General features: G+C 39.8%; 1 protein-coding gene across 1 annotated transcript in view; it reads left to right on the top strand.

The window, feature by feature from the left end:
* LOC118832148 (mesothelin-like) overlaps nt 1-13,346 on the top strand; it is a 33,521-nt gene extending 20,175 nt beyond the window's left edge. The window contains 6 exon segments of the mRNA XM_036739568.1: nt 2,134-2,160; nt 2,162-2,268; nt 4,925-5,061; nt 9,585-9,679; nt 10,091-10,280; nt 13,342-13,346. Coding sequence (XP_036595463.1) covers nt 2,134-2,160; nt 2,162-2,268; nt 4,925-5,061; nt 9,585-9,679; nt 10,091-10,280; nt 13,342-13,346 — 561 coding nt within the window.
* Nucleotides 13,347-23,670: the final 10,324 nt, after the last annotated feature.

The raw sequence follows: 23,670 nt of genomic DNA, 5'->3' as shown, positions 1-23,670 counted from the left end.
CTTGGCAAAGATACATTTCCTTCTCCAGCTTATTTTACAGCTGAGGAAACTGAGGCAAACAGAGTTAAGTGACTCGGCCAGGGTCACACAGCTAGTAAGTGTCTGAGGCCAGATTTTTTCTGGGCAAGATGGGTCTTTGCTGACTCCTGGTCCATCACTCTGTGCACTGTGGCGCCACCTAGCGGCCCCTAATAATAATACTAGTGGTAGCTAACATTTTTATGATACTTTAAGGTTTCTGAAGCACTTTACAAATATCATCTTATTCGATCCTCATAGCATCCCTGGGGAATAGATGCTATTATTATCTCAATTTTACAGATGAAGAAATTGAGGCAGAGGTTAGGTGACTTGCCCAGGATCACACAGCTAGTAAATGAACTCAGGTCTTCCTGACTTAGTTCGCTATCCACTGAGTCACCTAGCCACCTCTAAAGCACATACATAGTACTATGTGACATCTCAAAAGGGAAAAAGTATCATCAACTAAGAGGACCAGAGCAGCTTCCTTAAGGGGATATGGAGGATGGATCGGATCGGGGAGAGAGAGGAAGTAAGATCTGCTAGAAGATTGTCACAGTAGCCTGGTGGGGTGGTAACGGGAGTCTACACTAGGCTGTGGCAGTGGTCCGGGTGCCTTGCTCTACACAACATTCCTGATAAATTACCTCTGAATGGGATTTTTCTAACTCAAATCACATTGAAAAAGCTAGTTGCTTTAAGGAACCCAGCAGGATGGAGGCATACTCTTGTAGTAGGGGAAAAAATAATTTTTAAATAGAAATAGTAACTCCCTCATCTGTCTCTTTTATAAGTTTGGGATTTTGTTAATCAGGTTTCCCCCAAGGGCACAGGGAGCTTTAGTTGACTGCATAGCAAGGAGTCTGGCACTGTGGTCCTTCCCCACATCAGTTAGGCTCATAGAGGTTTTCCTCTCCGAGGCCATGAGCTTCTAGATATTCAACCTTCCTATTCATTGTTTCAGGTTTTAGTGTTGCTAGCAGACCATGAAGCAGAAACCTTGGGTCAGATCAGAGCAGTAGGTTCTTTAGATGGGACTGTGAGGGAGAGATGATCTCATGGAACAGGGGACTAAAGAAAAAGGCAGGAGAGACATCTAGAGGCCACATCACCAACTGTCTCTGAAAGTTAGTCCAAACGCTGCAGGGCTACCCATTGGCCAGACTCCCACAAACATGAGCTTGTCCCTAGAATGGGTTAGAATCCTAGTACTTAACAGTCACCTAACGCTTTGCAGTTTGCAAAATATTTTACTGGTTTTAAGGCGCTTTATTATTCACAAAGACCTTTACAGTTTCCAAAGCACTTTACAATTCATAAAACTTCTTATTTACAAAGTACTAGTACTATTCATTATAAAGTACTACTATTACTACAAAGTGTGAAGATATCATTTATTTTCAAGGGTTTTTAGTTTACAAAGTCCTCTACTACTTGAAAAATGCTTTATGATTTACACAGCCTTTACAATTTACAAATGTATTCACCTTTTTTTGGCTCATCTGAGTCTCACAACAGCCTGGGTTGTTGCCTCCATTTTTCAGAGGAGTAAACTGAGGCCCAGGAAGGGGAACTGACTTGCCAGTGGGCACACAGATAGTCAAAGGCAATGCTAAGACCAGAATCCAGAGTCCCCAGTCACCAAGCCAAGACCCTTTCCACTATATTCCATTCACCAAAGAGAGAAGACTGAAGATATGGGAAGAATTCCTTCCTCACCCTTCCTCTCTTCCTTTTCTCCCTTCAGCATTTACAGAGCACTTACTACGTGTCTAGGCCTGTGCTATGTTAGGATACGAAAGAAGTCAGAGTCTTTCTTATCATCTGAATGTAGGGAGGAGACATTTCCAGGAAGCAGCTAGGAAACAGTCATGGGACGTTGAACTACTCAACTACACAGCCTTTCCTTCTTCCTACAAATACCATTCATTTTCAGCTCCAAAACAGCTGCTTCACCCGCCAACAATAGTTCTGAGACCCTGCAGGGAAAGGAGAGGGGAGGAGACATTGGACGTTGGACAGGGAAAGGACAACTGACACCTACGGAATGTTAAACAGTGTGTGTGTGTGTCTGTGTGTGCTGTGTGTGTCTGTGTGTGTGTGTGTTCATAGGTCAATGCAATGGTCAACCAGTACCTGAAAGGGAAGCCATACCCAGCTAGGAGGCACCATCCTCGATGCACTGGACCCTCACATCTGCGCTTTGGAAGACCATCTGCTGCAGCATCTCAGCACTGAGGACATCTGGTATAACTCAAGTCAGTTTCTCTCTCTTGTAACAATAATCTAGGCTCACCTTGATGTAGCACTTTAAAATTTGCAAAGTAGTTTGTATATAAAAACCATAATAATAATAATAGCTGGTGCCAGGCACTGTGCTAAATACTTCCCAATGATTATCTCATTCGATGCTCACATCAACCCTGGGAGGGAGGGGCCGTTATTATCTTCATTTTACATAGGAGGAAACAGAAGCAAACAGTCTAGGTGACTTGCCCAGCTCCCCACAGCTAGGAAGTGTCTGAGGCTGGCTGTGAACTCAGGTCTTCCTGACCGCAGGAATGAAATACGTGCTATTATTATCCACATTTTATAGATGAGAGAACTGAGGTTCATGGAAATTAAGTGACCTGGGGCAGCTAGGTGGCACAGTGTATAGAACGGTGGCCCTGGAGTCAGGAGGACCTGAGTTCAAATCTAGCCTCAGATGCTTACTAGCCATGCGACCCTGGGCAAGTCACTTAACTCTGCCTCCAAAAAAAAACCCAACAACAACCAAAATTAAGTGACCTGCCCAGGGTCATTCGGCTAGGGCCATTGCACATGAAGTGGGATTTAAACGCAGTCTTCTCATCCCTTAGTCCGACACTATTCCATGCTTCTTCTGAGAATGTCGGATGGGAGGCTAAACTGAATTAGTGCTCAGGGCGTTCACGTAAGCCCAAAGACACTAAAAGTAGAAGACAAAAGAGTCTAGCAGATGTCTAGAGAGAGGATGTGAGCTACCAACAATCTGTGTCTTGGTTCCCAAGTCTTTCTCCCCTAGGCTCTATGAATTCAGATCCTCCCCTCCTTTTCACATGGATTTGAAATACTGAGAGCTGCCTCTTCCTAAGCAAAGTAATAGGATTATGTCCCTAAGCCTTTCCCCCCCCCCCCCCCCCCCCCCCCGAGCCCCATAGGAAGAATCAGGAGATGTGTGTTCTTATCCCAGATGGTTCCACTAAGAACAGTATGACCTCTGGCAAGTTACTTACCCCTCCCTGGGACAACTTGGTTTCTTCATCTGTTAAAAAAAAAACCCTAAAACTAATTAATTTATGAGGTTCCTTGCAGTTCAAACAATCTATGTCCTATGTCCTAAACCGCCTGTGTCCTTAAGTCCTAAGCTCAAACATTCCAAGGGTCCTTCCAGTTCTGGGAGAATCTGAAGAGCTCCCCTTGAGGAGTGACTGGGATATGGGAAGATTAGAAGAAAAACCGTAAGACTACCCTAATTTAACAAGTTTCCTCTGTAGCTCTCTCTGTGCAGTAGGATTTGGGTTGTGTCTAGTTCAGCCCCCGAGACCCAAGCAAGAGCTAATAGTTCTTGGCCTTATACAAACCAAGGGACCACAAGATGCCCAATGCCCTTTCCACTGTCCCACATTGCCACTCACACCATGACACCCTCTCAGCCTGAAATGATGCAAACAGAAATAGCCACTCACTGTGCCTGATTCAAAACATAAAATAGAATGAGAATAAGTCATTTTGATTATTAGAAATGCCCAAATTAACTATAAAGGATATATGAAGAAAGACGCTGTCTACATCCAGAGAAAAAACTGATATAAAATAATTATATATATATATATATATATATATATATATATATACATTGTCTCTAATGGTAGCCATCTCTAGGGCAGAGGGGGAGGAAGAAAAAAAGAAATTTACATGATAATTTTATTATATATTTAAAAGGAATAGCAAGTTGAACACAATAGATGTATGGCTTCATGTACAATCATCTTTTTTATTATACTATGTTAATTAATTGATTGATTTTTAACACTGAATGTGAAAATGTCTGGGGCCCAGTTCTAGGATGACTACTTTTGTGGTTGGGTTGAGTGCAGCTAGGGAGAGGATAGAATGTTATTAGGATATAAAAGATAAAAAAAAAAATTGGGATATTTCAGTCTGGAAATATGGAAGGGAGGATATGGTTAAAATCTGACACTGGAAGGGACCTTAAATATCTTCTAATCCAAGCCCCTCATTTTACTAAGGAGGAAAATAAAACCCAGAAAAGGGGAAGGACCTCTCCCAAGGTGCCACAGTAGCAATACTAGAACCCAGTTCTCCTACCCAGGCCAGTGCCTGTTCCCTATGTCATAGCTGATTTACACTGGACAAGGATTCATTCAATGCTCTATAGAATGAAGCACTTAACACAGTGCCTGGCACATAGTAGGTGCTTAATACATGTTTAATGACTGACCTTAGAACAGGTTACTGGTACTCAGCACTTCAATGATCTGCGATTTCATTGGTGTGGTATTTGGGTACTACTTCTTTCACTTACATGGCTCACAATTCCTCTGTCATTTTGCAGATGGTCTTCATGAGTTATTGTGGCCAAGAGAACTCCTCAGCCTATACAAGTCTGAGGATGAGGCTTTCCAACCATAACTAAGCTGATTCTCAGAAAATAGAAATGTAGTCCATCAATGGACTCATACTCAAAGTCTTTCTAAATGAGTGGCACCTGCCAGAGACTGTACTCCATTTATCATAGCCCTCAAGAACCTCAAGATCTTCATGCATGAGGAGGAGTACAGGTGTAGGTAGAATTCTGATAGATGTCTAGTTTTTCACATTCTAAGTTAAGATGGTTCCAAATCTTTCAATGGCACAGGGAGCTGAGAACATCCTTGGATATTTCTCAATGTTCTCAAAGAAAGAAGAGTCTCATCTACCACCAGGTGAAAGCCACAGTCCAGGAGCACCAGAATACACAGAATGCCTATTATCAGATGCTAAAGTCCTTGCTTGGTGAGTTCAGATGTTGAAAAGCACACAAAGGTGATCTTGATCTTCCAGTTCACAGATCCTAGCTTTATAAAAACAGATAAGAAAACAAATCACGAAATGTACCTCCCTCCTCTTTGCAAAGAGGTGGGGGACTACAAGGGAAGAATAGTGTATACATTGCCAGATATAATCCCTGCTTGGGGTATTTTTGCTAAACTATTTTTCTTTGTTACAAAAAAGAATAGGGGAGGCATGGGAGTAGAGTGCAGCAGGGGGCAGGCATGGCAGATTTGCAAAAGCAAAAAGTATCAATAATTTTTTAAAAACCTCGGGCCACAATAAAGTTTTCCTAGGCTGCCCACACCTATTCAGCAATATCAGGGCTTTAATTAAAATTAAAAATTAAATTTAGAAGGGACTTAAAGATCATTTAGTCTATGGGGATTGTTTTTTGGACCAAACCTGTAATTTCAATGTGACTACTGGTCAGGAAAGCCCCTCCATCCATACAGATCTTCACCTGCTCTGAAACTATAATTTTACAGAATTGCATGAGATATTGAGAGATTTAAAACTCATTTAGTATTATATCCTTATATGAAAAATGTAAACTGAGGCATGAAGAGGGGGAGAGATTTGCCCATAGGAACCTGAGTTAGTGGCAGAGGAAAGAACTGAAGACCTGGCTTTGAGAGATGCAACATATTATAACTGTACTGCCTTGAGCAAGTCACTTCACTTGTGTGAGCCCAATTTCCCTAATTTTCCAAATAGGTGACATATAAAGTATAAATGTAAGCTGCTGCAATTAGAACCCAGGTCTCTTGACTCCCAATCCTATGTTCTTTCTAGTACAAGACCATAATGTCTCTTATTCCTAGTTCTTCCTATGTTAGTAGCCAGATGATTCCAACATTGGTTCTTTTGGTGATGATAAGGAAGGAAGCCCCAAAAGAGCCTCTGCTGATTTTTTTCTGGAAAGCAAAGAGAAACAAGAGGATCACACACCTTGACAGAAAGAGAATGAGACAGAGAGAGAAAAATAGAGACAGAGAAGGAGGGAGAGAGAGAGAGAAGGAGAAGAGGAGAGAAAGAGACAGAATAGACAGAGGGAGAAGGAGGGAGAGATAGAGATACAGAGACAGAAGAGACAGAGAGAAGGAGGGAGAAAGAGACAGAAGGAGAGAGGAGAGGGGGAGAGAGAGAAGGAGGGAGAGGGAGAGAGAGAGACAGAAGAGACAGAGAGGAGGGAGAAAGAAAACAGAGAGGGGAAAGACAGAAAGACAGAAGAGACAAAGATAAAGAGAGAAGGAGGGGAGAGAGAAGGAAGGAGAGAGAAGGAGAGGGGGGGGAAAGAAAGAGACAGAAGAGATAGAGAGAGAAGAACAGAGAAAGAGACAGAAGGAGAGAGAGGGGAAAAAGAGAAAGAGATAGAATAGACAAAGTAGAGAAGGAGAGGGACAGAGAAGGAAGGAGAGGGAGGAAAGAGACAGAAGAGACAGAGAGAGAAGGAGGGAGAAAGAGACAAAAGGAGAGAGAAGGAGAGGGGGAGAGAGAAAGAGACAGAAGAGACAAAGAGAGAGGAGGGGGAGAGAGAAGAAAGGAGAGAGAAAAAGGGAGAAAGAATGGGGAGCCAGGAGAGACAGAGACAGAGAAACAGATACAGAGAGCTCTCTGCACAAGAGAGAAGCATTGACAGACTCCAGAGGGAGCCCTCAGTCATTTCTATGAGTGGGACACCTAACTGTTCAACATAATAATAGGAGGTCTCTGGGGCCATGTCTAGTGGCATTATGGGAGGTGGCAAAGGGGCAGGGAGCAGATGTGGGGTCCAGTCCCTGCAGAGTCATGGGCAAGGCGTGCTCCTGGTCCAAGCTTCAACTTCTCCACCTATAAAATGAGGAATTTAAATTAAATTATCACCCAGGTCCTTTCCAGTTCTAACGGTCTATGAGGGAAGGAGGAAGCAGTGCTCGTCAAAGGATGAATCCTTCCCTATAAATATTGCCCTCTCTCCCCCGTGTCCCTGTGATCTGTGAAGTCCCGAGGCTCAGACCAGGGAATTACAGCAGCTGCAGGTGGCGCCAATGCGCTGTTCAATGGGACATTGCAATTTATCAGGGAGCTGGATTATAAACCATCAAGGCTAGAAATTTTACTGGGCCAATAGAAGTGTTTTTCCTGAATTTGTTGTTCTACTTTACAAGAACTGTGATTTCACTGGTGTGGGGGAATGCCTTGTGAAGAAAATCCATCTACTGATGCAGGTCGGTACCTGCTGGGTGATTTATAGTCTAAGGGAGCTGTCTGGGGCATTGAGAAGTTAATTAATAATAATAATGATAAATAGCCAGCATTTATGTAGCACTTTAATGTTTGCAAAACACTTTACAGACTCACTTAATATTACTAACTCATTTGGTCCTCACAACAACCCTGGGAGGCAGGTACTATTATTATTATTATTATTACAGATGAGGAAACTGAGGCAGGCATCTAGATGGCACAGTGGATAGAGCTCAGGGCCTGAAGTCAGGGAGGCTCATCTTCCTGAGTTCAAATCCACCCTCAGACACTTAGTAGCCGTGTGACACTGGACAAGTCACTTCACCCTGTTTGTTTCAGTTTCCTCGTCTGTAAAATGAACTGGAGAAGGACATGGCAAACACTCCAGTATCTTTGCCAAGAGAACCCCAGATGGGGTCACAGAGTCAGACACAACCAAAAGACAACAAAAACTGAGGCAGACAAGCTTAAGTGACTTGCCCAAGGTCACATAGCTTGTAACTTCTAGGGCTGGATTTGAACCCATGTCTTTCTGACTCCAGACCCAGCACTCTATCCACCCACCATCTAGCCGCCTGTAAGGTTAAGTGAACTTCCCAAGGTCAATATGTACTAGAGGTAAGATTTGAACCCGGCTCTTCTGGACTTCAAGGCCAACTCTCTACCCATTATTCTATATTGCTTCTCTTTAATCTGCTTTAGTGCAGATAAAAAAGCTAGATAAACTTTTCCTAAAATAGATTATTTAGTTCAACCCCCTCATCTTACTCTTAAAGAGGCAACTTGTGCCCAGAGAAGAGAAGTCAAGAACGGTGCCAGCCCTTCCTGTGGCCTTCTGAATTGAAGTCCAAAGCTTAGTTTACTATGCTGGGCCTCTCAGGAAACTTTTGAACCCCTCCCCCACCCCACCCAGCTTACTTTAACACTTCCTCAAACTATAGTGTCCTAAAAATGATCTATTTCCTAACAATGCCTTGGTTAATAATAATGTACAAAGACGATCATTTTGGACCATGGTAGTTAGGGTCCATGGTGGACTCCAGGCCTGGAGTTAGGAAAACCTGAGTTCACATCTGGCTTCAGAGACTTGGTAGCTGTGTGACCCTGGACAAATCACTTATCTTTTGCCTGCCTCAGTTTCCCCATCTGTTAAGAGGGGATAATAATAGCACCTACATCCCAGAGTCATGAGGACCAAACAAGATGATATTTGTAATACATTTAGCACGATGCCTAGCAAGGCATTTGAATGGCTGTTCAATGAAAATGTTACAATGAAAACACACGATGTGGAATCAGAGGACCTGGGATTCAAATCCCAACTTGGCTATTTATAACCTGTATGATAGATCACTCTCCTCTCTAGGCATAGGTTTCCTCATCTGTGAAATGAAGGGAAAGAATCAGATGACCTCTGAGGTCCCAGTTTTCCATCCATGATCCTTTAGGGGAAGTGAATGGTACTATACTGCATGGTTTCCAACATCTTCTCAGATCTCACTGCGAGGTCCCAAGCATCAGTTAATCAACATTAAATGCCTACTCTGGTCCCAGTGCTATGCTAAAACTGTTAAGGTATCCAGAAACCTTGGCCACTACTGTGCCACTAGTAGAATGGTATAGATCACAACCCCTCTCTGACTGAGTAAACAGGTCTTAGCAAGCTGTCATAGGGACAGTGTTTAAGTACCTTGCCCATGGTCACACAGCTAGGCGATGAAGACAAAATATGTGGTATAGCTCTGTACGACTAGTGTCAGGAGCACTAAAGCTCAGAATGAATTCAGGCTGGTGAGGAAAGATAAGGACATCAAAAAAAAGGCATGGGGGAGGTTGGGGTTTGTTTTAGCTACATTGAGGAAAAGAGAAGGGCCAAAGAAGCCATAAAACCATGGCCTAGGTAAATTAGTATAACAATAATAGACTCCAGAAAGAAGATAGAACTACTCAATTCTTATGTGGCTTGCTTCCTCTCAAAGAGAACGATCTTTGGACTGAAAAGGGCAGAAAACGGCTAATAGGCTAAAACTCAACAGAAATAGGAAAAGGGATATTCTTGCTTAGGTATAGGTGGGACTAGATGGCTTGTGGTCCCTTTTAATTGGGAGAGAGCCCCATCTTAGATGCGTGTATATACTGGGGAGGGGGAGGTGTGCAAAGGACCCAGAAAACCAGGCAAATAGGGTTGGACTAAACTCAGTTCCAGCCAGTTGGCTAATGGCTTAAGTTGGGAATTCTCCTCTGCTTCCTCCTGGCAGGAGAAGCCCCAGCTGAAGATCTCATCCAATATGCAGCTGACTCCCCAGTGATGGATATGGACACCTTTACTGCCCTCAATCCTGAGGAGGTTAAGGTGGGAAACACCGTGGTCAGAACTTCTCACTGGAACTGCCAGCTGTTATGTTATCCCATACTAACCATTCATGGGCTCACAGCTTGAACAAGCAATTGCCTCTTAAAAATTCATACCCCAAGTCCCCAGGATGAATTGATGTACCCAAGGTACAATTCTGGCTCAAAGTCCAGTGACCTTTCCACTAAACCATACTGCTTCCCTCTGTGCTTCACAGTATGACAGTAAGAGTAGTTAACTGATAATGGTCAAACGTAGGACCATAGTTTTCTTAACACTGCATCTTAATCCACTGAGCTAACTAACCTAGACTTTTGGTACTATCTTGTCAATCTGTGTCTCCTAGGATGTGCATTGTAGGACCCAAGGCAACAGTCTCAGGTGTTCTCTCTTTTCATTTTGAATCCATAGAAATTAAGTCCTCAAAATCTGAAAGACTTACTTGACATAAATCTCTCTGAGCTAAACACCATCATTGAGCATCCTATAGTACAAGCTTGGGTGAAGGCTCATACCCAGTCAGAAGTGAATGCCATCGGGCTCAAGGTTATGGCTGGAAATCCAGACCCACCACCTGATGGCTCCTTTGTTTCAACATCAGGTAAGTGGAACATTGCCCTAATGACCAAAACTGTACAGATGGTATTTAGCCTTCCAAAAATAACACAACCTCAGCAAATCAGACTAATAAGAAGAAAGGTCTGTACAAATGAGTAATATGAAGCCTTCCCCAAATCCCAGAGTTAGTACTTCTCCCCTCCAAATGACCTTGTAATTCTTCTGTATATATTTTGTGTATGTATACATATATTTAATGTGTACTTTTTGTCTCTGATGATCTAATGTAAGCCCCTTGGGGACAGGGACCGTAGTGCCCAGAATAGTGTCTGACATACAGTAGCTACTAGCTGCTTAGTAAAGGTTTGTAAATTGATCAATTAGCAAGCCTGAAATATAGTCAGACCATACCTAACATCATTAATGGATACCAACGGCAGGAGCCTTAGAGAACTCTGAGAAGTTCACTTAGTACTCAGGATCACACAGCCAGTATGTGGCAGAGTTGGTACTTAACCCAGGTTTTCTGACTGCAAGGGTAGCTCTGTACCTACTAATCTCACGTGAGACATGTTATAAAGTAAAAGATGTTATCTATACATCAGCAACTATTATTTCAAAGATAAGTGAGATATGAAACTTGTCCTCGGGTAACACCAAATCTAATGGGAATAAGGGAGAAAGTTGGGACAGGACAAGATTCTATTCAAAAAGTATTTATCAAACATCAATTACATGTAGTAGAGAGTGCTGGATCTGGAGTCAGAAAGTCTGCACTCAAATCCAGGCTATGCCACTTATTATCTGCAAGACCTTGGCTTAGCCGCTTCCCCTCTCAGTGAATCAGTTTCTTGATCTGTAAAATGAAGTCTCATTGTATTCTCTTGAAGGTTCTTTCCATCTAAAAATCTATGACATATGGGGCACTGTGCTACATGCTGAAGAATCAAAGATAAAAATAAATCAGTCCTTCTTTCAAAGAAATTTTCACTCTCCTGGAAGGATATAACCCATACATAGATAAGCAATTGCAAAATTGGGAGTGTTATTATTGTTGTTTGTAAAGTATATTACAGGTAAGTGCAAAGTCATTTGGTGAATTTCAGAAAGGAATAATATGGACAATGATAGCTAACATTTATATAGGGCTTTAAGGTTTGTAATAGTTTACATAATTTATTTCATTTGATCGTCAGAACAACCCCACAAGATACATGCCATTATTACACCAACTTTATAGATGAGGAAACTGATACTCAGAAACTTTCAGTGACTTGCCCAGGGTCACACAGAGGGCATCTGGAGTAGTTTTTGAACCTAGGTCTTTCTAATTCCAAGTCTAGCACTCTATTCACTACGGCACAATTTTATTTCAACATAACTATGTGTGTGTGTGTGTGTGTATACATACACACACATGCACACATATATATGCATGTGTATATATGTGTGTGTATACACGCATACATACACACATATATAATATATGTGTGCATACTCAATATATATTGTATAAATATGCCTATATATATTTATTCCAATATAATTACATATGTTTATACATATACACTTCTCATATATATACTCCTATATACATATGAATACACACACTCCTATAAAATATTTATTTCCTAATATATACATATATATTTGCTCCAACATAACTATACGTCTATATATGTATGTTTATATATATATATGCTCCTATGTATATTTATTCTAACATAGCTATATATGTGTTTATATATACTCCTATATATGTAAACATGTATACATACACCTAGATATGTATGTGTTTACTCATACATATATTTACTCCAACATAACTATATATGACTATATGTGTGTATTTCTATATACTCCTACATATTATATATACATTCCCATATATACTCATATATACATATATTTACTCTAACATGACTATATATAGCTATATTTATTCCCATATATACTACTATATGTATTTACTCATATATATTTACTCCAACATAACTGTATATAAAATCATCAATAGCTGTAATATAAAATGATTACTACTTTAAAAGGGTACAAAGTGTGTACAAAGGTCAGAGATGAGACATCAGAGAGCTCTAGGGAAAAAGGTTGTCAGGCTGAAAACTTTACTCAAATCCTTTGACCGTTTATCAATTGGGGAATGACTTGTATTCTTATAAAATTGACTCAGTTCTCTGTGTTTTTGAGTAAAAAGACTTTTGTCAGAGAAACTTGCTCTAAATATTTTTCCCAGTTTTCTGCTTTTCTTCTGATCTTGGCTACATTGGTTTTGTTTGTGCAAACCCATTTTAATTTAATGTCATTTCCCCCAGTTTAGCCTTCTCTCTCTCTCTCCTTTCATTCTGTCCCTCAAGTGTTTTGCTTTTGACCACTACCTCCCCCAATCCTCCTTCCCTTCTATCAGCCTGCCCCTTCCACTTATCCCCCTCCCTTCCTTCTTACCTATAGGGTAGGATAGATTTCTGTACCCAAATGAGTGTGTATATTTGTCCCTCTTTGAGCCAATTCAGATGAAAGTAAGTGTGAAGCATTGCCTGCTTGTCACTCCCAACCCACCCCTCCCTAACTCCCGGCCTGTTTTCACCTCCGTTGTAAAAGCTCTTTCATGCCTTTTTTGTGTGAGATAATTTACCCTATTCTACCTCCCCCTTCCCCCTTCTCCCACTGCATGCCTTAATTTTATTTTCTGGATAATATTCTATCATAATCAACTCACGCCTGTGCCCTCTATGTATACTTCTAACTGCCCTAATAATGATAAAATTCTTAGGAATTAAAAGTATCCTCTTCCTGTGTAGGAACATAAATAGTTTAATCTTATTAAATCCCTTATTATTTCTCTTTCCTGTTTACCTTTTTATGCTTCTCTTGAATCTTGTATTTGAAAACAAAATTTTCCATTAAGCTCTAGACTTTTCACGAGGAATGCTTCAAAAAGTTTTTCAGCATTTTATGTTATTGTTCTAGGATATCAGGGCAGGTTTTCCTCAATAATTTCTTGAAATATGATATCTAGACTCTTTTTAATCATTGCTTTTAGGTAGTCTAATAATTTCTAAGTTATCTCTCCTCAATCTGTTTCCCAGGTTGATTGTTTTTGCAATGAAATATTTCATGTTTTCTTCTGTTTTTCATTCTTTTGATTTTATTTATTGTTTCTTGATGTCTCCTAGAGTCATTATGTTCCATTTGTCCAGTTCTAATTTTTAAGCAACATTGAGCTGTTGTATCTCTTTTTCCATTTGTTCAGTTCTTTTCAGTTGGTTTTTGTGCCACTTTTACCATTTAACCTATTTTGTTTTTTAAGGTGCTACTCTTTTGTCATGATTTTCTTGCATCACTCTCATTTCTTTTCCCACTTTTTCTGCTACATCTTCTATCTGATTTTTAAAATTCTTTTTGAGTTCTTCCAGGGTCTGAGACCAATTCGCATCTTTCTTTGAAGCTTTGCATGTAGCTTCTTTGATTTTGTTGTCTTCTGAGTTTATGTTTTGATCTTCTTGTCACCATATTAACTTTCTATTATAGAGTTCCCTTTTTGTTGTTTGCTCATTTTCCCTGCCTATTTCTGGACTTTTAACTTTTGTTCAAGTTGGGCTCTGCTCTCAGGTGGAGGGGTTGCTATATCAAGCTTTGGGTTTTTTATGCTACTGTTTTCAGAGCTAGTTCTGTGGGTATTTAAGTTTTTAGTTCTTCCAAGGTGGCATGATCTAAGGAGAGGTGTGGTCACTGCTTTCCTGGCCTGTGCTCTGGTCTCTGAGAGACCACAAGCCCTTTTCTCTGCCCTGGCTCTATAACCAGGGTCCCTTCTGCTAGTGCTCCTCCTTGTTCTGGAACTGCGACCATGAACTGCTAATGGACAATGTAACAGAGTCCTGCTCCCAGTGCCAGTAAAAAATCCTCTGTAGTTTCCTTCTGACCAGTTGTCCTACCACCTTACTGTCAGTGAGCTAATAAGATCTCTTGAAAGTGGCTGCCATTGCTTTACTTGCCCCCAAAGCATGCTGCTGGCTTGGTTGGGCACAGCCTACATTGGCAAGGTTTGTGCTAGACATCACTCCACTCTCACCCCAGTTTTGTTTGCAAAGCAATTGAAAGTATTAATGAGCTTCAAGCATATTGAAAGCTTTTCTGCTTTTATGCAATTAGGTCACCAGACTGATATGTTGGATTCAATACTTTTTTAATTTTTGGAAAATACTGAACTGACATTTGCATTCAGGTATCAAAGCAAATTGTAGAGGTCCTATGCTTATGAATATATACTACATCAAGAATGCTGTTAGTAGCCATAACTATTAGATAGGGAAAGGAATGAGACCTGAGCCTGTGACTTCTAGGGAACTCCCAGATGAGATAACTTTTTCTACTGCTGGCACCTTTTCTGAAATATATTGTCTTGGTTGCTTAGAATACCAAAAGGTTAAGTGATTCATTCATGGTAAGACACTAATCTTGGTTTCCTAGTCTTAATGTTTTTTTGATCCTAGCTCTTTTTTTATCATACCATGCTACCTTGAGAACTAGTAGAACTCGAAAGAGGTCAGAATAGTAGTGGTCCAGTTTGGGTACATGTAATGTGAAGTTAAAGTGTAGAGGGCTTTATCTTATAGGTAATCGGGTATTACTGAAGGATTTTAAATAGAGGAATGACATTAAAATGGTATTTTGGGAAGATTATTTTTGAAGCAATGTGTAGAATGGAATAAAGGAAGAAGAGAAAGGCTGACAGAATCGTAAAGAGCCTTGAGTCTTCTGTCATGTTAGTGGATTAGTTTAAATCACCAAAGATGTTTAGCCTGTAGAAGAAGACATTCAGGGGGAACATTATCATTGCCTTCAAGTACTGGAAGGAAAGAATACTTGTTTGCCTCCAGAGGGTAAAACCAAAAGCAATGGATGGGAGATGCCAAAAGGACAATTTAGGTTTGATATAAGTTGGGGTGGAGTGTAATTAAAAGTCTAAAAATGGGCTGCCTTTGGAGTTGATGGACTCCCCCTCCTTGGAGGTCTTTAAGCAGAGGCTAGATGACCACTTAGGTAACTCTTAGTGTATGTAGGATGGTTCTTAGCATTTAAATTGTTGTCTTCTGCATATTGTTTTCTGGGTTTTATTTCACTCTGAATCAGTTCATGTAGAGATTTTCATGTTTCTCTGTATTCATCATGTTTATCATTTTTATAGCACAGTGACATTCCATTACATTCATTTAACATAATTTGCTTTGTCATTCCTAAATTAATGGGCATCTTTTTGTTTCTAGCCCTTTGCTATCAACAAAAAGTGCTGCTATAAATGTTTTAGTATATGGGGAAAATTTTCTTCTCAGTGGCTTTCTTGGAAGATGAGCCTGGTAATAAAATCTCAGTCAAAGGGTATGCATGTTTTGGATTCTTCTTTTGCATAATTCCAAATTGCTTTTCAAAATGTTTCCACCGATTGACATCTCTATCAGCAGTGTATCAGTATGCCTGTCTTCCTAGGTAACACTGACCCCTCCCATCTTTTGTCATCTTTGCCAATTTGCAGGGTATGAGGAGAATCCTTGCTGGTGTTTTGGTTTGCATTTCTTTTGTTATTATTTATTTGAGGCACTCATTCATGTGGTTCTTAATATTTTTCAGTTTTTTCCTTTTGAGAACTGTTACTGTCCTTTGGCCACCTTTCTATTGAGGAATGGCTTTTAGTCTTTTATATAGCTATATCTAAGAGACATAGATAGATCTGTTAATTGTTTATATAATATCTTGGATCCCACAGAAATTACCAGAAAAATTTGATACAAAGTTTTGCACCCCCCCGCCATTCTACTCTTACCTTTCTTATCCTCAGTGCATTAATTTCATCCACATAGGAGCTTTTCAGTTTCATATGATCAAAGTTATCTATATTTTACATAATTACCTGTCTCTTGTTTGGTTAAGAATATATCTTCTACCGATAGCTATGAGTGGTCTGTGATCTGCTTCTCTTCTAATTTTTTAATAGAACAATCTTTGATATGAAGGTCATGTATCCATTTAGAATTTATCGTGGCAGTCTTAAGATATTTTAATGTTTCCACCTAGGTTTTTTTGTAGTAAAACCCAATTTTTGCTCAACTTTATGACATAATCCACTTGAGTCTTCAAATTAATATGGCCTGAAATGTTAAAACATCATATGGACAAGGACTAAATAAATTTAAATAGTAAAAGGACTCAACTTTTTTGCTAAAGTTTTTCACCTAAAACACACATAGTGTTCTTGATTTCTTGCAAAACTGCATGATGTACTGAAGAGGTTGGAAACTTCAATCTTAGCTTCTATTTTCTCATACCAGTTTATGCATTCTATCTTGAATTAAGGAAAACAACACATATGGTTTTAACATGAGGTTATCACTTAAAATAAGTAATTCAGTTTTCTTAATTCTTTCAAGGCTAAGTTTCATTGTTTAATGTTCCCAGGTTACCATTAACATCTTTGAATGTGGAGGAGATTGTGCTGTTTTAAAAACGTCTTTAAAAGACAAATGAAAAATACTATACTCCCTGAATGAATTTTAAAAGTACAGCACATTGACATTATTATACTTTTTTGCCAAGGTACAGCCAGTGCTTCTGAAAACTTTTAAGTAAAATTCTATTTTTTCTTGACTACTAGAGTAGAATTATGAATTTCCCTTCTCTATAACCAAATAAAAACATACTTTATATTTTCCTTGGTGTAATTATACCCTTTACTGACATAGATCATAACTTCTGCAAGACTTACTTGTAAGAATTGGAATAGCTAAAAACATCAGCACACAGTCAACCTGATGAGCCATGCTAAATTTAAAGAAACTGACTGGTACTTGTGTTGGTAAGCAAAATGGGCTCTTAGCACTCAGTTCAACTAAGTGCCCTTGGAAAGCTTGGCCTTTGTTTCCTTGATTAGATTTGGGTGTCCTTGGTGCTTCCTTGCCTCAGGGGAGGGCTTAGTTTAGACATGAGTTTCAGTGATAGGTTTTGGACATCAGCTGCTCTTAGACCATGTGGGTTTAAGTCACCTCTTTGTGGCAATTTTAGGTCACCTGGGTGAGTCGCATGTGGGACTCACCCCTGACCCTGAAAAAGATATAAAACCAGGGGTTGGCTTTCTCTTCTCTGGAGCTCTTTCCCATAGCAGTGGTGGCACGAGTGACTCTGGGCCAGTCCCGGACTGAACCTAGATGTTGGTAACTATGAATTATATTGGGTCTGTCTGTTTGTAATTTGTTTAGGGGCTCCCACTTGTGCTGGTGTGCTGATGCAGAGACTCCAGACAACTGTAGCTCAGGGCCTTCCAGCTTGTAACCCGGATGCTGGGACTTTGTTAAACTCTGGTAACTATGTATTGGGGTTTGAATCAGACAAGGTCTGTCTGTTGATGTTTGTAATTTGTTTGTATTTGTTCTGAAGTTCAGGTCTTTTTCCCCCTGAACTAAGTGAATGATATTTGTGTGCTGAATTAAAGTAACCTTGTCAACTCCTTTAACCTTGCTTTCCTTATTAAAGCAGATCAAAAGAACCTGTGCTTTTGCAGCGTGCTGGCAGCTTTCTGGGTGCTGGCTGTTGGTGGATCTTACACCCCCACAGCAGCTGCTAGCCAGATTGTTGAAACAGTACTTAAAACATTAAACATACAGTTTGTCATTAATACCATGCTTGAAATTTTTTTACAAGGTGATAGGACCTTTCAGAAATTCGATGCCAATATACACAGCCTTTGTGTACTCCAGGTTAGCTCTGCATCATGTTACCGTACCGTAGAAGGATTTTTGTGGAGAAAAGATGTTCTTAAATTGTAGTATTTCCTAACTACTAAATGTATGGTCAGTTCAGCATTGGTTATATAAAAAACAAAGCACATGTCAGTGGGCCTTATGTCCGAATAGCGCAGGATAGCAGAGGAAAGTTAACAATTGAAAAATAATTAGGTTTCATTGCTTTGTACATTCTTGCCTTCAGTTTATGTAATTTTCTGTAAATATGTTCCTACCTAAATATTTCAAGAAAGAATAATTTTATCTCTGCTACTGACTGTGTTGCTCAGGGCAGTCCTTCTCTGGGTCTTAGTGTCCGCATCTTAAAAAAGAGCGTGTTAGGAAGGTGACAGAGTAGAAGCAGGGACCTGATTGAGCTCAGACTCCTTGAAATACCTGTAAAAATGACTTGAACAAATTCCAGAGCAGCAGAAGCCACAAAATGACAGAGTGAAGTAGATTTCCAGCCCAAGACCATCTGAAAGGCCAACAGGAAGGATCTATCACAACCTGCGCAAGCACCCACGGGACTGCAGCAGGCCTCAGGGCACTGAAATCACTGGTAGCTGTGGCAGTTTCCAGACTTCAACCCACCAACGCCAAAGACAGTTTAAAAGGTGGGAAAGCTCTCTCACCTGTGTGAGGAGAGCATGGTCCAGCCCCAGGCTGGCAGCAGTCACTGCCACAGATGCTTTTGGAACTCTGGGCCTACAGACAGAGGGAGAACCAAACTGCTAATCTGTGTCTCAGTCCTAAGTGGCAGTCCTGGGGTAAGGAGGAGTGCTGGTGTGGCAGAGCTGGTGGCAGCTGTGGAGAGGGAACCCTTCTTGCAGTTCCAGGGCAGAAAAGAGTGCTTGTGGTTGCTCATGGATCAGAGCATAGGCCAAGAGAGGTATAAAACCCTCTCTTTTGATCATACCACTTTGGAGGAACTGAGAATTTACAGATCCCTAGAAATATCTCTGGAAACAGCTGCACAAAACCCCTGAAACTTGAGGCAGTAAACCATCCACTTAACAAAGAGCTCAAAAGTCGAATAATTGGCTGGAAAAATGAGCAAACAGGAAAAAGAGTAAGGCTATAGAAGGTTATTTTCTTGGTGAAAAGATTTTTTCTTACACACTTACTGACAAGTAAGATCAAGACATGCAGCCAGAGGAAGACGACAAGGTCAAGGCTCCTATATCCAAAGCCTCCAAGAAAAATATGAAATGGTCTCAGGCCATGCTCAGAAAGGATTTTTCAAAGTAAGAGAAGTGAAGGAAAAATTGGGAAGAGAAATCAGAGTGATGCAAGAAAATCATGAAAAAACAAGTCGCTAAACGAGACCCCCCTCTCTCAAAAATGCTGAAGAAAATAACACTTTTAAAAACAGACTAACCCAAATAGCAAAAGAGGTCCAAAAAGCCAATGAGGAAAGGAATGCCTTGAAAAGCAGAATTGACCAAATGGAAAAGAAGGTCCAAAAGCTCACTGATAAAAAGAATGCCTTAAAAAACTAGAATGGAGCAAATGGAAGAAAATGACTTTATGAGAAATCAAGAAATTATAAAACAAAACCAAAAGCATGAAAAAATAGAAGACAATGTGAAATGTCTCATTGAAGGAACCTCTGACCTGGAAAATAGATCCCAGAGAGATAATATAAAACTTATTGGACTACCTGAACACAATGATCAAAAAAAGCCTAGCTATCATTTTTCAAGAGATTATCAAGGAAAACTTCCCTGATATTCTAGAACCAGAGGGTAAAATAGAAATGGAAAGAATCCACCGATCACCTCCTGAAAGAGATCCCAACAGGAAAATTCCTAGGAATATTGTAGCCAAATTCCAGAGTTCCCAGGTCAAGGAGAAAATACTACAAACATCCAGAAAGAAACAATTTAAGTATTGTAGAAACACAATCAGGATAAAAGATTTAGCAGCTTCTACACTAAGGGATCAGAAGGATTGAAATATGATATTCCATAGGTCGAAGGAGATGGGATTAAAACCAAGAATCACCTACCTATAAAAACTGAGTATAATATTTCAGGGGAAAAAATGGAATTTCAATGAAGTAGAGGACGTCTTCCAAGCATTCTTGTTGAAAAGACCAGAGCTGAATAGAAAATTTGATTTTCAGTGATAAGAATCAAGAGAAATGTGAAAAGGTAAACAGGAAAGAGAAGCAATAAGGTACTTATTAAAGTTGAACTGTTTACATTTCTACATGGAAAGACGATAATTGTATGTATATATGTGTATGTATATATATGTGTGTGTATACATGTGTGTACATATATGTATATGTATGTGTGTGTATATATGTAGACAAAGGGCACAGGCTGAGTTGAATATGAAGGGATGATACCTACAACATAAAATTAAAAGTTGAGAAGAATGTTCTGGGAGAAAGAGAAAGGGAGAGGTAGAATGTAGTACACCATCTCACATAAGAGAGGCAAGAAAGAGCTTTTACAATGGACGGGAAGAGTGGGGAGGTAAAAAGGAATAAGTGAGCCTTACTCTCATCGGATTTGGCTTAAGGAGGCAATAAGATACACACTCAATTGGGTATGGAAATCTATCTTACCCTACAGGAAAGCAGGGGGAAGGGGATAAGAGAGGGGAGATAGTAGAAGGGATGGCAGATTGGGGGAAGGGACAATCAGAAGCAAATATTTTTGTGGAGGGACAGGTCAAAGGAGAGAATAGAATAATTGGAGGGCGGGACAAGATAGAGGGTAATCTCATTAGTCTTTCACAACAACTGTTATGGAAGTGTTTGCATGACTACAGATGTATAACCTATTTGAATTGCTTGCTTTCTCAATGAAGGTGGGTGGGGAGAGAGGAAGGGAGAGAATGTGGAACTCAAGGCTTTAAAAATGGATGTTAAAATTGTTTTTACATGCACATGGGAAATAAGATATACAGGCAATGGGGTGTAGAAATATATCTTGCCCTACAAGAAAATAGAAGGGAAGGGGATAAGAAAAGGGGGTGGGAGGTTATAGAAGGGAGGGCAGATTAGAGGAAGGGGTAATCAAAATGCACACTGTCCTGGCATGGGGGGAGGGGAGAGATGGGGAGAAAATTTGGAATTCAAAATCTTGTGGAAGTGAATGTTGAAAACTGAAACTAAATAAATTTTTATTAAAAAAAGCATGTCAGACAAGATAATTTCTAAGGTTGCCGTTCCTTCAGGCTTGCCATCTTGTGTAACTCCTGCTCATGTTTTTCTCCAAGTTCTTTGCTAGGGTTCTTCCTTGCTTGCTGTCGACATCACAAGGATATCAATAGGATACATGGGTTCTTCATCAGTTATCCCCTGTTCTTGCCCACATGACCAGTCCCATCTGTTTTGATCCATACCCTATATAGGGGAGACAACATGTAGATAAGTATATACATGACATACAGAAGCATGTATATGGGAGGTAATCTGAGAGAGGAAAGCACTAGCAGTTGGGGGTAGGGGAAGGAAACAGAAAAGGCTTCAAGCTGAGTCTTGAAAGCCAGCGGCACTGATAGGTGGAGGTGAAGGGACTGAGCATTCCAGGTATGGGAGATGGCCAAAGCAAAGACAGACCCAGGAAATGGCATGTCCTGTTGAGGAACTGAGTAGACAAGTGTAGATAGATTGTGAAGTATACGGAAGGGAGTATAGAGTAAGACAACTGGGAAATTAGTAAGTGACCAGGTAATGAGTGTTAAATCACAGAGGAGTTTATAATTGATATAATTGGGAGCCAGTAGAGCTCATGGTAGAGCAGGGAGTGTGTAGATCTATGCTTTAACAAAAAATCACCTTGGCAGCAGATTGGATAATGAATTGGGAGTGGGAAGAGAAGGTAGTGAGACCAATGAGAAAGCTAATGCAGTAGCCCAGAAAAGAAGTGATGAGGGCCTGAGCCAAAGTTGTGGTTGTATGGATGAAGAGAGGGAGATCTATATCTATAGAATATATATGCTATATATTACATATGTAACATATATTACAGGTATATAATATATGTATATACAAACGTTTGTATATGTATATATATACACATGCATATATACATGTGTATATTTGCATGTGTGTACATATGAAGGTACAAATTTGGGAATGGATTATTTACATATTAATAGAGGATAAGAAACAAGTGTCTTCTTAGAACCCTAATATCTTTAAAGTTCATAGAAAAAGGTAAAAAAAAATGACTGAAGGCTAAGGAGAAGACAGAAATAGAGAAAGGGGACCTTACTGGGGAAGAAAGGAGGAGAAAGAGGAGAGAAATCAATATGACAACATAGGTCCATAAGATGAAGAGAATATAATTATGGAAGAAGGGGTAGGGGGAGCTAGGATCCCATGAACTTCACTTTTATCTGAAGCAGATAAAGGAAGATTGAACACAATTACATGCATCCACATCTCAGTATAGAAAGATATTAGAGCTCTCAGTATAGAAATTCATTAGATTCAAAAGGGAAATAGGATATGAGAGGGGCAAGTTGGGAGAGAAAGGGTTCTATGAGGAATTACAGAACAGGCAAAGGAATAGTAAATCAAAACCAACACAAATGTTAGAGGTGAAGCAGGGATTAAAAGAAAATGAATAAAATCTTGAGAGCAGTGGTGGGGAAGAGGGAAGAGAACAGCAGGAACAGAGAGGGAATGGGTTATTTCCTTAGTGTATCACAAGGGTCAGGCAAATTCCCTTTCTTTTTCCTGTCTTTTTATTTGCAAAATGAGGAGTAAGAGCAAAGAGAAAAAAGTATAAGAGGGCAGTATGGGGGGAAATAAACAGTAAATAGTCATGAATGTAAATGAGATGTATTCACCCATAAAATAGGAGAGGATAGCAGAATGACTTAGAAAACAGAATCCAACTATATACTATTTATAAAAAACTGACTTGAAACAGATTCCCATAGAGTTAAAATAAAGGGCTAGAGAAAAATCTGATGTTTCAGCTAGTCTTAAAAAAGCAGGTATTGTAATCATGATTTTAATTAAGGCTACAGCATACATAAATATGATAAAAAGATAGGGATAGAAATTATACTTAAAGGTACCATAAAAAGGAATCAATATAAATTCTTAATATATGCATACCTACTATCAATACTTAAAAGTTAAATTGGAAAGAAAAATCATTGATAAAACTATACTAGAGGGGCATCTTAATGTACCTCTTTCAGACCTAACCAAAACTAACCAAAAGTTAAGGAAGAAATTAAAGTCCTAAATTGAACTTTAGAAAAAAAAGATGATGGATTCCTTGTAAATACTAAATGGAAATACACTCTCAGTTGTACATGGCACTTTTAAAAAAATTGCAATGTATTAGGTCACAAAGCTTCTCAGAAAATATAGAAAAGCAGAAATATCAAATACACCTTTTACTGATAATGGTGTTGTAAAGAGCAACACCATCCTCCCAGTCCCTCAGGCTCACAGCCTAGGAATCATCCTGTATTCCTCACTATCTCTCACCACCCCCCCACCCCACACACCCATATCAATCTCTTTCTGAGGCTTGTCACTTTCACCTTTGCAATGTCTCCCAAATAGACCCTCTTCTCTCCTCTGACATTGCCACCATTCAAGTGCAGGCTCTCATCACCTCATGCCTGGACTATTGTAATAGCCCCCAGTGGGGCTGCCAGCAA

The sequence above is a fragment of the Trichosurus vulpecula genome, chromosome 9, assembly GCF_011100635.1.
Source record: "Trichosurus vulpecula isolate mTriVul1 chromosome 9, mTriVul1.pri, whole genome shotgun sequence".
Taxonomy (NCBI): domain Eukaryota; kingdom Metazoa; phylum Chordata; class Mammalia; order Diprotodontia; family Phalangeridae; genus Trichosurus; species Trichosurus vulpecula.
Note: the sequence above shows the minus strand (reverse complement) of the source record. Positions and strands in the feature narration are given on the sequence as shown.